Below are 17,928 nucleotides of genomic sequence, written 5' to 3'. Positions count from 1 at the left end.
GGCCTTGTTGGTTTAGATAAAGATTTGCTATTTTTCTAAACTGGTGTGTTGACCATTTGTAGTGTTTTCACTGTGTTCCTGTATGCATGCACAAATGCTTTACACACTTCCTCTGAGATAAGCTTGTCTGCTCGTGCCAAGCTCCCAAGGGGGGGGTGAGCAGGGGCTATTTTAGAAGTGTATCCCCCTTATCCTGACTAGGAAGAAGGGTCTCTACTTGGACAAAGGTGCAAAACATTGCCAACTAGAGACCCCATTTCTAACAGGGGTTAACATAATGACATGCCAAATTAATATTCAGTAGGCAGAGTGCAAATTGCCATTTCCTCGGTTTGGCTACCTTTGCAGTAATGGTGGCCTGCAAGGGAGAGCTGACTGTTGAAAGGTGTGCGAAATCTGCTTAAGTGTAATTACGAGAAATTTAGGAAAGATTACTCAAAATACAAAACTGGCATTTAGAGCTATATTTTAGAATTAAATGTGCCCTCATTCCATTCTTGTTGCTCTCATCTCACAAACTGCATGTAATTATGTGCTTTGGAGTAATAGCATAATTGTGGGATTTTGAGTTACGATCATAGCATAAAATTACCGAAATTTTGATACTACGCGTGCATAACAAATTTTGACCACCCCCCCCCTGTGAAAGCAGTTCAAAATGGATTTATTTTTTCAAAGCAGCCTGCGTTTCTTATAGAAATCGGGATGCATTAAAAGAACAGGATGTTGATCAATTTTGAAAAGCTTCTGAGAGTGGGCCTGGACCTCTGCCTGCAGCTCCTGAAACTGCCACTATGATTCACAAAGTGGGGAAGGATCCAAAGAGTATGACCCCTTTGCTTTGCAAATCAGTTACCATGACTTGGGAGTCAGTAACTTGTCCGTGGTTTGTTACCAGATTTAGTGTTGCAAACCATTGATACCTAGGTTACTGATTCACAGTTTGGAATGGATGCCTCAGACCTGCCCCTTCAAAATCTCAAATCTGTAATCATTCCTAAAATCTTTCTGAATCGCTAAATGGGTTTAACACATTCGAAAAATGTTTTTACCATTTGTAAGCGCTCTAATGTAGTGAAATGGGAATTTCCACCAGTAAAAACCTTTACATATCAAGCCCATTAGGACTTTAAAAATATAGATACCAAATATGTGATTTTAAAAGCTTGCGAGCAGCTTCTAGTCCCCAGATTAGACATCGATTCCACCCACCCTTTTCCATTTGACATCTATGATGTTATTGATGTTGTCTATAAAAAGTGAATCATATATTCTAAATATTGTGGTTGTTGCTGCCATCTTGCCCTTGCAAAGCATTTTTTTCAACTAAGGTATCTGAGGAAATAAGAGAATTGTGGTTTAAGGAATTTGCCCACACTCTGCTTTCTATAATAGGCACGTAGATGTCAGGCATCATCTTGTTACAAATCGTAGCTTATTTTAACATGGATAAGGTGAATGTCTGATCTCAATTTCCAGTTGCATCTATCCTGTAGTGGTCTTTTTCCTTTGCATCGCAGCTCCGTCTGGTAGCTGCTGCTGCTGACCTGTAGGTCAGGAGTTTGAGGCCCTCCTTCATCTGCAGGCTCCTTCCTGCGCCTCATCCCTGGTGGACCAGTGGTAGAGGGTCACTGCTCTGCTGCTTGGCTGCCCTTCTATCACTCTTGCTGCTTTTTCTGTCTCTTCTGTTTTCTTTCTCTTTTATTCTGCCTTTTGGCTTTCCTCCTGCTTTCTCCCTTGTCCCCCCTACTGCACGTTCCCCGCGGCCCGCCCCCACCCCCCCTTCTGTGTCCTTCTCTCTCTTTCCTTTTTCTGCCTCTTTCTTCTTTTCTCTTTAATTATTCTTTTTGACTTTGCTTTTTCCTTTCCTCTTGTTTTCTCCCCGCGGCTCGCCCCGCTCCTGTGCCCCTTCCTGCGGTTTCCCGCCTCCCCGAGGTCGATCCCCCTTGGCAGCAATGCTTAATAGCAGGCACCGCGCAGTGGGCGTGCCAAAAAGGCATGCCGAAGGTGCGCCAAAAAGGCAAGCCGTCTGTGCCTGGACAGCGCCCAGCGCCAGGGACCCTGGTTCTCGGACTTTCGACCGCTACGATGCCAGGACCCTCCTCACCCTCAACCCTGGACGCCACACCGCCAAGCATCATAACCTGGACTAATACCTGCTCCAGACCAGACATCGCCATCACAGACGACTACAAAATAACCCACAAGGACTGCCCTTATCACCTAGGCATTGCCATTGACCACAAGAACATCCTCCGACTGACCATGCACTCCGACGACCCAACAAAGACCAGTTCCAGACCAACCCCAACACCACCCTCTGCGGCACCCTTGTCTACAGGCACCCCGGCTGCCCTTCTCCAACACCATTGTAGATCTTATCACACCCCAGGCTCTTGCATCCACCCAGTACATCCTACTTGGAGACCTCAACTTCCTCATGGGCAACCTAAGCGACCAGAACACTACCTCCCTACTCGAGAACCTTCCAAACATCGGACTCAAGCAGCTAGTCACGGCACCGGCCCACACAGCTGGACACACCCTCGACCCCCTCTTCTCAGCAAGTGGGAACATCAGCTAGAGCCACACCCCCGAACTCTCCTGGACCGACCACCGCTGCGTACATCTCGCCTTCGCAACACCCACCATACACCACTGCCACACTGGCCCCGTCGCAGCTGGATCAAGGCCACCAAAGAACTTTGCATCAACTCCCTCAGCACAACCACTCCGCCAACACCAATGGATGCCAACACTGCAGCACCTAACCTCCACTAATGTTTCTCCCACTGCACCGACACTGTGGCACCCCTCAAGAACTAACCAGGCAAGCAACACTCCAAGAAAGCCAGCTGATTCACTCCTGCCCTCCACGAATCCAGACGCACCTGCAGACAACTCGAGAAGAGACTGAGAAACAACAAATGCCCACAAACCCATGCTCCCTTTGTATCCGCCATCAACGCACACCACCTCTTCCTCAAAACCACAAAGAAAACAGCCCTGAAAGACAGAATCAGTGCCACTGTACACAACAGCAAAGTACTCTTAGCCATCGTCTAGGAGGTTCCAGGCCCAACAGCAAGACCCCAGACGTCGCTCCCTACCAAGACCTCTGCAACCAACTTGGCACCTTCTTCCACCACAAGATCAGGCAGATCTCCGACAGCTTCGACACCCTAGACACTACCACTTCGCCCGCCACCACCGCACACAACCACGCCACACCCCAACAGACCATGCTCTACTTGACCTGCTCACAACAGAGGACACGCTCAAGACCATGAAGAGCATCCACTCAGGACCCCGTTGGATCCTTGCCCACACATCGCCACAGACCAGCTGCCACCATTGCCCCCAGCTTCATTGCACCATCAACTGCTCCACTGGAACCATGCCAAGATCAACCCCCAGCTGAAGAAGCAGTCCTCAGACCCGGCTGACCTCAAGAACTTCAAACCCATTTCCCTCCTCCTCTTCCCAGCCAAGGTCATTGAAAAGGCCTTCAACGCCCATTTCTCCGCGTTCCTAGAAGTAAACCACGTCCTGGACACCTCAGAACCCGGATTCCAAAGCAACCACAACACAGAGACTGCACTCTTCGCCACCACAGACGACATGCGCTCCCTCCTTGACCGGGGCAAGACCACAGCCCTCATCCTACTGGACCTCGCGGCCGCGTTCAACACCGACTCCCACCGCACCCTAATTACGAGACTCCACGACGTCATCATCTGGAACAAGGCATCAAAGGCTGGACTCAGCGAGTCAGACCAACCCTGTTCCTCTCAGAACCTACAGAGATCAGCTGCGGAGGGCCCCAGAGTTCCTCCCTGAGCCCCATCCTCTTCAACGTCTACATGGCCCCCTTCGCAGAAGCCACGGACTCAACATCGTCTCCTACGCTGATGACACCCAGCTGATCCTCTCCCTCACCAACAAACCCAAAACTGCCAGAACCAACTTCCACACTTAAATGAAGGACGTTGCTACCTGGACGAAATATAGCTCTCTCAAGCTCTCCTTGAACGAGACTGAAGTACTCATCCTGGGAGCCACTCTTTCAGCCTGGGACGACGACTTGGCGACCAGCCGCTCTGGGATCCGCTCCCACCCCAACGGACCACGCACGCAGCCTCAGCATACTACTGTTCTCATCGCTCACAATGAACCGCCAGTTCAATGCAGTTTCCTCAGCCTGCTTCCACACCCGCCTCCTGCATCAAAAGACATTAAGATGGATTCCCACAGAATCCAGAAAGACACACACACGCAATCATCACCAGCAGACTTGACTATAGCAACACACTCTACACTCTACACCGGCGTCACACAGAAACAGCTCAAGAAACTCATGGGTGGTTACTCCATCAGGGCAGAGGAGCATCGCCGTACTATTTTAAATATCATTTTATGTTTCTGCTTCTCGCACTGTGAGAAAGCAGAAGGGTATGCCTGGTTGGGGGCGGGTGGGCAGGTCGGGGAGGAGTGGCTTGCCCAATGCTGTGGGCCCTGACTGCTTTTTCAGCCTTCTGAATTTTTTCTATATATGCTGCATGCAGCCTACATAGAGAAAATGGTCTCCCCATAGGTGCCTGGCTGGGCGCCGTCCTCACCATTGCAGCGTTGTGATTGGCTTAGGTGAGTGGAGGTTGGCTGGATTCTTCCTGTTCCGAGGAATGCAGCAGGAAAACACAGACAGGAGCGGAGGCGGCGTGGGATTCAGTAAGCTAGTTTAAAAAAAAAAAAATTTAAATTCACCCCCCTTCCCGAGTCATGCCTGCCGTGACTGAAGAAACGTAGGAAATGTCCAAAACACAGCAGCCAGACTGGTCCTTGACATCTCCTCCATGGCCACATCACGCAACACCTCCAACGACTCCATTGGCTCCCAGCCAACAAGAGAATCACCTTCAAGCTCCTCACATGCCTACAAAGCTGTCCACGACGAAGGACCGGCATATCTGAACCACCACCTCGCATTCCACATACCCACCAGACAACTCTGTTTCGCCTAACTCGCCGCCCTAGCCTCGTCCCCAGGATCCACAACACTAGAACCGGAGGAAGATCCTACTCCTACCTCGCCGCCAAGACAGGGAACACCCTGTCCCTCAACTTCAGACAATTTGTGTTGCTGACCCAATTTAAGAAGGACCTCAAGACTTGGCTCTTCAAATCATCCTGCACCCAGAAGGGCCAACAGCCCATCTGCTGCACGCCTGCTCCGCTCCTTGAGACCCTCACGGGTGAGTAGCCACGCTATACAAGACCCTGATTGATTGATTGAGTTGTATGTAATCTTGGCCAAATATTTTCGGCATCTCGTCCTCGTATTCTTTACGGTACAAACATGGGGCTTCCGGGCTCCCTTGCTTCCCCGTTCCAAATCCCTTCTCCTGTAAGCATTGTGTCTCTTACAACACTATACATAATCCCACCAACTTGTCATGATGTATCCACACAATATAACATGGCTGTTAATGGGGAATGGCTATTATACTAGACACACATAGTTTCGTATGGTTTTCACATTACTGTTCTCCAAGCAGCTTGAGTTAAGAGCTATTTTTGTAGTGGTAGTGAAGCCATGTACTTACATTTTTATCTTCATTGTTTTGTATGGCTCCGCTAAGATGCGTTTCAGGATATTTTGGGGAGATCTACGACCCTGGTAATTAGTAGCACCCCAACCAGGTTCAGATATGCATCTTTTCAATTGCTAGTTGTGTTTTACTTAAGCATTACGATTGTGTAAGAAGTGCTATGTAACCGTGTAATTTCAATGTGGATAACAAAATCCAGTATTCCCCTGATATCACAGGACCAGAAATACAGTGTAACTGGCGTACCAGTAAATAGGTAAATATTTATACCCTTTAAATGAAGCTTTCCTCTTCCTAATCTATTTAGACGTTCGTCAACCAACTCATGAATAGAAAATAAGTGAATTAAAAAAAGCCTGTAGATCTTTTTGTTATCTCAGTGCAGTTGATGTCAGGGAGTACAGATTAGGGAGGCATTTTGAATAAAAATGTGTCTAATCTTAGTAGCACTTTTTCTACACTAGGTTTTTCCAGTCAGAGTAGACATTGGTCCCTTGAATTATGTTGGCATGGAAGAAGACGACTGAAGTCATGGGCCTGTTATTTCCCTACAACAAAACAGAAAGGTATGCAGTTCCTAGTGAACACAATTGGTTGATGTGCAAGTTGTGTTTTTAAGAAGTACACACTAGTCAGGAGGAGGTTTCCTCCTTTTGGAAAGGGACCCTAACACAACCCCCATCAGTGGGGTGTCTTGCTTCATCATCGGGTCTGTTCCTTATTGGGTCGGCACTGCAATACCCGATCGGTGCCCTTGTCTGGCCTTTTAGCGGAGATCTTTTTTCCTTATGCCGTAGGGTGCAGTGCGTGTGAGGGCCCTAGTGAGTGTAGATGTAGGAAGTAAAGATGTGAGGCTAAAACAGGAGGTAGTGGTCCACCCAGAACTATTTTAATGATTGTGGCCACTGTCCTGGTTAAAAACATGAATGTGGCGCACCCCTGTTATAAAGTCACTGGGACGTGCGCTATCGGGGTCAACATGTTTCTTGCCACTATTTCCATTCGAAGGCAATTCTTCAGGACTGATGCAAGATCCATCCACACTTTTTGGTACTGGTCCCTAATCAATTAACTAAGTGACCACCCATACAGCACCCTAAAAAGTGGTACCTGCAGATATAGAACATCAACCTGTAGGGAAAAAGGAAGCATAGAGATCTATCAGAGCATTGCAGAAACCTACTATACTGGTCTTCTGTTCTACTAACAAATATTAGTGATAAAAGGCATGCATTACTCGGGTATTATTTCCCTGCCATAAAATGTAGAACTCAAATCATTGCCAGATACCGGAAAACTAGGCATCAGACTCAATACACATATTTTCCCAACACAAGAATACACAACCGTAGGGGAAAAGTATTCTAGCATATTATACTGCCATCAAGTTGTTTGTAACTTGTGGGTGAACAAAAATGGGAAGGGCATCTAGGGGTTCAGTTAGTGACAGAAACACTCCTCTCTGAACTTCTCAGACACTCTAATTTCCACTTCACCCCTCCAACTGAATTGCCTGCAATGACTGGTGTTAGGCAGTGCCATATGTTATCCTTTCTCCGGGTTTGGTGTGTAACCTTAAAGGATGTTACTTTTGTAAAGCAGTCTTTACCTTCTTTAAAAAACTTGATGTACCCCCTCAAAAATGTGAGGCCACATTTTCATAAGCCTGCTTTGTCTCGGCTTGGCTTTACTGGACATGAGCTCCAATACCCCATGCCGGAGGTTGGCAAACATTCTCGTTGTTTTTCAAAGCCATTCTCTTAACACCATCAGATTGGTAAAAAAATGCAAAAATGTTTTTTCATCATAAACTGAGTAGGACAATGCTACAAAACCCTACTCAACCTTACCCCGCCACAGTCACATTCTTTCTTGCTCTTCCGAGGGATCATTGTGCTATGTAGAAGGATTCTTTTAGAATAGTGCTTTTAGAATAGTGCTGCCTGTGCAGCTCCCAATATCACCTAATATAACACAGTTGCACAATTGATAATAAATAAGTGGTGGTATGATACTGGAGAACTCGGCTTATGCATCAGAAAATGTGCCAGGCGGTGAACATCGCTTCGGCATATCCTATATGGAGGGATGGATTTCTTCTCCTTCTCTTCCACCTGCTAAGAGAGTGGTCCTCAGCCATTGTGCAATACAACTAAATACCCTGAGGTGGTAAAATAAACTTACCAAAGAAGCACCTTCATGGGTTGGATATTGGCTCCGTCAAGTGGTGGAACTTTGGGGGTTCTGACAATGGGACACCATAGGGATCTCCAGACTGGCAATGTAATGGCCAGGAAAGTAATGAATTCCTCTGCGACACTACAGGAAGGATTTGATCTACATTGCTCCCAATTTGTCAAATAATTGCATTTGTGACCTGCCTTATGGCTGTAGATTAGAAGCATGGACATCACCAGGGGTCTCTGCTGCGACAACTTGCTTGCCCCTTGTGACACCTTGCTCTGTATTTGAGCATCCCATGCCTCAGAGGTGGCAAAAGCAGTGCCAGGAACGCTGGGACAACTCGTCTTTATTAACGTCATTTTGGGTTCCACTCTCCTTGTTTTCTGTTTTTTTTTTTATTGTAGTAATGGTGAATAATAATACATATTTCACTATTCGGGATATAGAAAATGGAGTACAAATGGCTGTTATGGGGGGAGGAGCTACGACAGCAAGCAAGATGGCCGCATAGTCTCCTGGCTCCGCTGACCTCCGTCTTTCGCTCGAAGATCCTGTCATCTATCCTGATTTTCCGCCCCATATCCGTGTATATGAACTAATCTGCAGTCCGATGGAGCGATCCCGAGACTTTTCCGACATTGTGGAGTGGAGTAATGTCGAGGTTTGATTTGAGGCCTAACCCAGTCTGGAAGTCGGGGTCTCGAGTGCTGGTCCAGCCGGGTCCTAGTTGAACAGCAGCGGACCGGTGAGAGCGGCAGGGTCCAGTCCATGGAACTTTTGACATCTTTTGGATTGCTTTGCTGCTGATCTGCTGCCTGGTCCCGTATCGGAGGTGAGGAGACGAGTGACGCCCGAGGCGGTGTGGCGGAGGTCCCTGACCCGGAGGCCTAGCGTTCGCACCGCCTGTGCCTTTGGGTTGGAGACTTGGCGCGCACTAACGCATGTTGACGATCTGTCCCTCACGGTTCATTCCTGCTCCGACTAATCTTCCCCCGGGGAGGGGACTCTCCGCGGGGATCACTATGCCTGATGTTACGTGGAACCCGGCGGAGCGGGCTAAGTGCGGCCCGTCATTGCGGTCAGTGCTGGCCGCCCTCGAGGCACTTCAGGTGACTATGGAGGCTCAGGTCTGGAAGCTAATGTCGGCAGCGGATGGAATTAGAAGGTTGGGACCGGACCCTGACTCGTTGCCCGGGACCCGGCGGCCAGCTCAACTCCCGACTGACACCCCAGTGGTGCATTCAAACCCGGTGCTTGGAGCTGTGCCTGCCCCTACAGAAGTGGAACTGATCGAACATGCTGAGATCGGCGTTTCAACTACATGGTCGGAATCTTTAGTTTCGCGGCCGGCGAAACATGTAACTGCTGTTCCCATTCTGGAAACATTTTGTCGGAACTGTGTGGGATTGTGTTGCACCCCCTTCCCAGCTGGTACATCAAGATGGCGGATGGGACAGTGTCTGGCCTTGGAATCGGGGAGGGGCATCTTTGGAACCGGCCGTCTACTTTGGGATTTGCCATCCTTTCTCCATCTAACAGACCATATTTCGGCAACTTCTGTGTATATTTTGACAATTTGACGATGGGGCTCTACTTATCGGAGGGAATCAGCAAATGTGATCGACGGGGCCAAGGCTGAGACTGTTGTTTGGGGTTTCACACTATGATTTCATTGGTAACGGGATTGCTTTACTAGGTCAACGGAGACCGGGCGGGTTTTATAGTTTCCTCCGGTGTACTTTTCTATTGTGTTTTGCTCGATTGTGTTAGCTCTGTGGGGGATTCTTTGTTAAGGCGGTGGGGAGAGACCGGAAATGCGTACGATAAAGCCCTCCTCCATTTCTATTTTTAGGGTAGGGGTTTAGTTTTTCTTTCTTTCTCTTTGCTCTTCCTATATTTCGGGTTTCAGTTATTTGGGGCGACAGGCACGCTGCTAGGGGGGTAGGCCGTAGTCATCTGCAGGGGTGCAGGGTGGGAGGTTGGGGGAGGGGAATTTTGTTTTTCCTTATTGTTTCTATGGCCCTTTTTTCTCTTTCGTATCCTTCCTTTTGCCTTTTCTTTCGCTTCTTCTTTTTTGGGTCAGCGTAGGGGGTCCACTTTCTGTCAATTCTCGCCTATCTGTGCCTATACTTTTCACGGCAATTCAGTATCATTGGGCGGGCGCTTAACTGGTGCGAACTGTGATTGTAAGCTTGTTTATCCTGAATTGTATGCCTTAGCGCCACGGTCTTAAATGAGATCGATCTAATTGTGGAAATCCTACTATTTAGCCCGCCCTCTATGCGACTTTGTGATATTGTATGGCACCTGATCCTTCTATTTTTATATTGTAAAATGGAGCCTTTCGAATCCTGTCAATCGCCTGGTATGCTCTATAGCAAGTTTTAATTGAAGTTGTGGTACATTTGCTTCCCGGGCGGCCGAGTCTTGTCCTAACTGACTTGCTGTGATGAAACTGATTAGCGGCCGTCCCTGGTGGTTGTAGGCTCATATTTGTAACTGGTTGAAGTATCAATAAAGGTTTTCCACAAAAAAATGGCTGTTATATGACCTTCCCTGACAGCTGAGGTAAGTAAAAAAAAAATATATATATATTCTAAATGTATGTTGTGTGTGTGCTTGCGGGTGAGTGTGTGTATGTTAGTGTGTGTGTATTATTGAATATCTGTGTATGTGTAAGAACGTGCTGTGAATGTATGTATTCGTAAGCATGTGTGTGAGTGAAAGTGAAGGTCAAAGGGCATGTGATATCACTTCCTCTACCCTTGGCATGTTGGTGGATTGATGTCCATGAATAGGGGCGGCATGAATATCTTTATAAGCTAAACTCCCGACAGAAGAGTTCCAGACGCATACATTCTTGCAAATCTATAGAACATTAGTGAATTACTTTCTTTACACTTTTCCCCACCTCCAGGAGGAGAGGGAGAGAGATCCAGGTTTGCTCTTCGAAGGCGATTGGAGGGAGGCATACACTTCCTTGGTAATCTGTCTTCGCATCACATTTTAGGATCATCCAAATGAATGACTTTCCTTGTACATCCTTACCCAACAGAAATTGTGGGAAAGGGGCCTGATGAGTTCCCTGAGTAGGCACACATGAGGATTTTATACGTAGGGTCTGAGGTTGTGGGGTGGTTGCTGCTTTTTGGAAAGGGCTCCTCTTGACGCTTGAAGAAGTGGTGGGCTGGTCACATCCCAGGCACCCTAATTTTTATTGATCTAGATAGAAACCGTTACCAACTCAGACTGTTACTGACTGGCCTCTAGGTGCGAAGATGGACTCTTCTCAAAACTGGACAGATGTTGGCCCTCCTTCATTCGAGCATTGGAAGAAGGGTGTTCATTATTCCATGAATCTGGAAAGGCCAGTCTATATGGCCAGGGGGTGTCCCCAAAAACACCCCGAACGTCTGCAATGAACTTGCTCCTTTTAGAGGAAGTTGACTGGGGTCCTTGCCCACAACACTGCAGACACTTGGATGTTGAAATTCATGTTTAGGAACGATCAGTTATTCTCCTGATAAATTTCAAGAGGGGAGATTCAGAGTGAGAGGATGGGGTGTGGAATGTTATTGCACGTCTTTTTTCCGAATGCAACATTTTTGAATCCTGATATGTCATACTTGTTACGTTTTTGTTACTATCAAAAATCAACAAAATGTGTTAAATAAAAAAAAGAAAAGTGTGCTCCTACATCCAAATTATTTGTTGCTGAGAGCAGCAGCTGTTCCATTTTTTTTGCCGTGCCCATGAAAGATGCCAAAGCCTTTCTGATTTGTCACTTGTGACATTTTTCCTTGTCCTCTCTAATAAGAATGCTAGGCATAAAGCCGCAATGATTTTCTTTGTCAGTGCGTTTGGTGTTCGCTAACAACCATGTAAATAAGTGCCCAAAGCAAACGGCATCAAAACAAACTTGAGTATTTAAAACTTGAATTACATTGCATTTCGCCAATTGTAGTCCCGTCTTTCTTTAGGTAATTAGCCGTCTGGCAAATCCCTTGGTACATTGTAATGGGAACTTAAAACCAGCCAGCGTGCAAGTATGACCGAGCATTTCCAATGCAGTCAGTCTCGCCTTTGGGACCTTATATGTATTTAGTTATGCCGCACATTAGCCTGGGTGCTGAAACATTTACTGTCCTTCAACATGGAAGGAAAGTAAGCACTAAACTGTGTGACACGCCAGGTATGGGAACACATGGCAAAAAATATTGCTTTTAAGCGGGACATGGTACAGTCCAAAGCTCTGTGTTTTTAATTTAAAATCAGGGCCTTCGGTGGTCATATCACTGAAAATACAAGATTTGAAAAACATATTATTGTCTGCTGGTGCTCGTGGAAGACAATTTCTATGGACTGGAATCTAGGGAATGCTAAAGTGATTCTGGTATTTTACTGACATCTGCTGGTCGTTTTCTATCAAGACCGTTAAATAGAGGCAGTTGCCAGAAACATTTTTTTTTTTTTAAGTCCCTAAGCAGAAAGCTATTCTGGTATTTTACTGACCTCTGCTGGTCGTTTTCTACCTAGACAGTTAAATTGAGGCAGTTGAACAGAAAAAAAATTCCCTAAGCGGAAGCAGACAAGTCCTAGGGATGATCTCCAGACCCCACAAAGCACATACACATATAAGTATATACTAAAGTATATGCAAGAGTTCTCGAATGGTCGATCTAAAAATGTGGACAGTGCAGTTTTGTTTTACTAAAGGCACGTAAACAGGGGTTTAACACAACCTAGGAATGCCCGCTGGTGTGGAGTGCCTGCCTCGCACTTAGTCAGGCTCTCAATTTGAAGATGGCAGACCTTGATGTGCCCTTGCACCACAGGGCATGCAGGGTCAATTTTCAGCCCACAACTCTAAGAGCAGGACTACTCTTTCATCGTGCACTTACACCAGCGTCAATTATGAACTACATAAAGACTTGTGTTTTTTCCCTTACAATATCCATGATGGAGGTGAAGAGGGCTATGGGTAAAAAGGCTTACAGTTCTGCTAGAGTGTTAAAAAAACTTGCCCCTATAACTGCAGGAAGAAACGATATTGTCCTAGAAGAGAAAATCATAATAGTTCTGATGAAGAAATCATAGTGCTCTGCTGTTACCGTCAATCTCGGGAAAAGCTTTTAAGCTGCCTCTGTAGAGGTGGACAGCTTAATGGGAAGGCAATGTTTGTTCTTTATTTCGAGCGCATCGTTGCTTGGTAAGTAGTGTAAATTAAGCCCCTTTAAGCCTGATCTCCTGGGGATGTGCTTTAAGTGTTTGAACCTTTAGCAGAAAAGATTATATTGATCAGTCTTTGATTTTGCTGTTCCCTTCTGAAAAGGTACTTGGTGATGACGAGCACCTGCCCTTCCGTTCTCTTTCTTTTGTGGGTTGTGGTTTTCTCGATGCAGTGCAATTTAGGGGCTGTCTGAATATTGGAAAAAAGAGCTGGATAGCAGCAGGGGAGAAAACATTCCCAAGATCAACAACGTACACTGAAAGCATATTTGGAAACCTGAATTTCATGTACAATTGTAAAGTTCATATTTGAAATGTATGGCAATAAATGGTAGCCTTTTAGTTGGGTTTCGGGTCAGTTCAATGTGACGCTTCTGCTGTCTGCACGTGGGATGTTACCTTTGAATTTCGAAACCTGCTTTTTTTTTTTTTACAGAAGATAATCACAGAGAAGCGTCCTGTAAATCTTCCAGGTCCATCACCCTCCCATGCCTCCGCCCCGCCGTGCTCCAATGCATCGGAGAACTGGTGGCACCCATTTTAAATCTAAGCTCTTGGTCAATGTTACCTCTCCGCCCCTTACTGATTTACCCGGTTGCCTGTCATTTTTCCCGATTTCCTTCCATTACCAGAGCTCCTCTGCTACCCCATCCATGTCAATCCTTTTCTCTGTCACTGTCTTGACCACACCCTCTTTTATGATTTCTGCAGCTTAGTACAGCGGTGGTTCATCGTTGGTCCTTTTTCCAAGCAATACTGGTGCTGTCCTCCTGAGGCTCTATCCAGTTCCATTCGGCCTTGCCCAATTTCCATCTTACGCACAATGCAAACTCCATTCTTACACACAGCGGGTGTTGCATATTCCAAGTGACCTGTGTTAAATTACATGGAAACCTATCCTCCAATCTCAGTGTGCTTACTTCGCAATCAAACCACCTTATTTATATATTTAATGACTTAAACTGTTCCTCACTCTTAATATGTTTGTTTGCTTCACTCTCCATAAAGCAATCTTTTATTTTTATTTTTTATAGAGTGTTCACATAATGGAAACGATACTGCAAGAGCGGTGCGGCTGCCCATTCTCCTAATAAACAATTGATGCTGGAACATTCAGAAGTATTCAAGATAATCAAGAATTTGGAGAAAGCCTTGAGTGTTCTGGTATGAAGCTTGCAATGAGGGAGACCCCTGTGAATGTTTCTGCTGGTTGCATTTTCAGGACTAGTTACTTCTGCGTTCCCAAGGATTTCTACCCAGTTGGATCTACAGAGAAGTCCTTCGTTCTGGAAGACATCCTTCAGAGAAGCAGTGTTGACCAGTGTCTGGAAGAGCTCATGAGCTGCCTTTTGGAAGGAGCAAAGGCCAGTGATTTCCATAGCTAATGCAAGCTGAAATGTCCATCTGCTATATTGATATGGGTTGTGATTCTTCAAAACAAGAGAAGATATGTTGACTAATTTCCCGGCTTTTCAACTGAGCGTCCATCTTGCCTGGTGATTGGATCCACTGTGACATAAGCCGGCTATAGTGCAGTCTTGCAGTCCATGCTGCCTTTGACTGAGGACGTAGTTGGATTTTCAAGTCATCGAGCCATGCCATTATTGTTCTGGACTCAGTAATTGCATGCATACAGGTCCGGTTGATCTTCTTTACACTGCAGTATACTCTGGCCCTGAGTCCACCCATTTCCACGCTCACTTGCGATGTGCCATGCAGGCCGCTGTCCTACTTAAGACTTTGCGTGATGCCTACCCCAGATTGTGATTATTAAGACTGCTAGTAATCATGTTATTTTCACCTTACATACAGCGAGATTATGTTAAAACAAATTAATTTAAAAATGCTATTGTACTTTCTTTCAGAAATATGGAATTTGACTGTCGGTAACAAAAACCTCACCTTGAAACGCATTTTTCTGACTAAAACTGAAAGTATGCCCTACTCAAAATATTAGCTGACCTATAATGTCATAGGAGCATTGATTTCAAATGTGGTTGTTTCTATAATGGGAAGCCAGTGATGACCATTTTTCTAGTTATGCAGTCACCAGTAGTTTACTTTTCAACGGTGTTGGGCACAAACATGTTTTGCAAAAAGGACCACAGAATATTGCGATGTGTGTTGTGTTCACCACGCACACCGGCGTTCTGTTCAAGATAGTATTTGTACTAGTACTGATCCTTCATGTAGCTTCCTTTTAGTCTGGTGATGACTTGATGTGCTACCATTGTACAAACCCCCTGTACTGTTTACCAGATTTTAAAAGCCTCAAACGTGATTTTTCACAGCATCCCAGCCTTTTATTCCATACAGTTTTTTGAAATTAAGGGTTTGATATTTAATGACCATTTTAGATTTCCAGAAACCTTCCGCTATCTACAACTTAACACTGTGCAGAAGAAGGCTGAGAATGCTACTTTTGGGGCTTTTCATTGTGCAGAAATTGCATGCACACCCTTAGATGACTCTGGAAATAACATGATAGCCAAAACACCCAAGGAAGGGCTTCTGATGTGGGTTAGGTGGTTGAAAAAGAAAAGCTTTCATTGGGCATCTCTTCTTATATTGAGGAAATTTGCAAATGAGGGATCCAATAATGTTTAACCAGCATAAAAATCGCATGACTGTGGAACCTTTTTTTTTAATGATATCTGGAGTTTTACTCCGGTTTTTGTCCTAGTCTAGCAATGTTCAGTCATTCACTGTAGGACTCTTTGTTTCATAGCCTGTGTGTGTTTCTTGGATTCACACTGCACTGGACATCATTACAGTTGCACCCAATAAGAATTCCAAGTACAACATTTGCAATTACATGCATTTTATTCACTCACAAATGTTGGCAGGAATTACTTGGTGAAAATTGCCTAGGAGCACAAAACAAGATTCTGACTCGTGTGGCTCGGCATGAAGAAAAAAAATGGTGTTACAACATTGTCTTCACCTTTCTGCCCTGAAGAATCCTGAACGGGAAATAATATGCTGAGGAAAAAACAAACCCTGCAATGTCAATATTTCCCCTGGCCGTATCACCACATCCAAATACTGGGCCAATTGTAATGAGGACCTGAGTGTGTAACTTAATGCCTTATTTCATATTTGGTGGATGGGAACTCTGTCACTAACTTGACGAGTATCCTGAAGGTCCTGTAATAAGGCAAGATCAGGCCCTTGGTCACTAGGCTTCCTCCAGTCACAACCCAGCATGTCCCAATGCAGAGTGGCCACTCATTTTCTCTCTCCTCTCTCTGTCCTTTGTCTTAAGTTCATTTATTCAAACTGAAGGTTGGAAAGGGATGAGATAGCTTTGCAGTGCTATACTCAAAGTGAAACTCCATGAGTATTCTGTGAAAAGATGAAAAATTGGAATACATTTGTTCGCCATTGAGGGTGGACATTAGTAGTCACCTTGACTTTTTACAATGAACATACCTCTAAATATTTGCTTTCCTGGTCATCTTTATATCAGCTGGCTTCTCTGAATCATGTGTGTGTTACTTCTGATCTGCCGTGCCATCACATGGCTTTGTTACCGAAAGCAGGTTATTCCCTTGCAATGAATTACAAAACCGCCCATGCAGAAGTAAGAAGTCTTGAGTGCTTAATCAGTAGATCAATTTCCTTACTTCATGTGGTGCTGTGAGTATTTGTTTCCTTACAGAAAATAACTCGGCGTTGGTTAGCCTTCTAGAGAAGTACCCATTTATTTTAGCTGTGCTTACGTTTTTAGTATTCTGTGTATCACAAACTGCATTACTCACGCTATCCTGAGCTTGACGTGTACCCTTTCTTTTCTCAATAAGAAAAAACCCCATCGATTCTAATGTTTCCTTGCTCAGGAATCGGGCAATGGACTGTGATTGATCTGACTATTCAGAATATTCCTCCAAACAGACAAGGGCAAATCGGCAAGTCCTGATATGCTAAAGGTCAGAGGTTATGGACTGACAGCATTATATAGGGTGGAAGTGGTTGCCCTGCAATTATAAGTCACTTTTGGGTTGATTGAATTGTTGGTTCTGATAACAGTAGCCTACCTGTGCAAAAGAAAATTGAATAGCTGCTGCTTTCTTGAACATTGTTAGTCACACAGTTGTATTACTGTTAAAACTGCTATATTTTTTATTTCATGTTGGCCATAACATTTCCATTCTTGTGAACAAAATATTCGTATTGTTGTATAGCCTTCTTAAGAACGACCTCTAGAGTTTGAGTAGGTCTGTTTATGGATACACATCACCTCAGAAACAATGTGGTGTCGCTGAACAATCCAGCAAAGAGACGACCGCTGCATTTTCCATTCATGACTGAATCTGTCCTGGAATTTCAACTCAATGCTAGCGTTTGCTTTCCTATTTTTTAACAGTTCAGGAATTGACAGAACCATTTCAAATATTCCCTTCTCCTCTACATGCTGCATGTTTCTTTAGACCTTTTCCTTGCCTCTCCCTGCTCTAAGAAAGTCTGTCTCAGTTTTAGAAAAACTCTCCGGTTTATTCCATTCAAGTTATGAAATGGGGTCTAATCATGCAATGGGGATTACAACACATTGTTGATTCTTTGTGTTTTGTTTGCAAACCTCATCAGGGATATGAAGTGCCATGCAAATGGCATCTTAAGATTTTCCTTCTTTTTGGCACTTTTGTAACTTTTTACAGCCTTTGCTCTCATTTGAGGACAATAATAAATCTCTTTTCTCAAAACCCTTTTTATTGATCATATTGGTTTTTATAATTTTGTCTTAAATTTGCCTTCACAGGGAGAGACCTCACAGCTTTGTGTCAAAACACGGGTAGTTTTTGAGTTGGTGGCTTTAGTGTGAAGATTTTTAGCATTGTTTGTTCGAGATGATCAGATGAAACGTATAGAAGCTCTTTCAACACACAAGGAAGCCTCTCACGAGTAG

At 45.1% G+C, this 17,928-nt stretch overlaps 1 protein-coding gene across 1 annotated transcript in view; it reads left to right on the top strand.

The window, feature by feature from the left end:
• The window catches only part of PRELID2 (PRELI domain containing 2), a 275,242-nt gene extending 257,517 nt beyond the window's left edge, over positions 1-17,725 (top strand). Inside the window, exon 6 of the mRNA XM_086931652.1 lies at positions 14,057-17,725. Within this exon, the coding sequence (XP_086787778.1) occupies positions 14,057-14,113 (57 nt within the window). The 3' untranslated portion in view covers positions 14,114-17,725. The remainder of the gene's footprint in view (positions 1-14,056) is intronic.
• The last annotated feature ends 203 nt before the right edge of the window (positions 17,726-17,928 follow it).

Source organism: Lissotriton vulgaris, chromosome 7 (genome assembly GCF_964263255.1).
Source record: "Lissotriton vulgaris chromosome 7, aLisVul1.2, whole genome shotgun sequence".
NCBI lineage: Eukaryota > Metazoa > Chordata > Amphibia > Caudata > Salamandridae > Lissotriton > Lissotriton vulgaris.
Note: the sequence above shows the minus strand (reverse complement) of the source record. Positions and strands in the feature narration are given on the sequence as shown.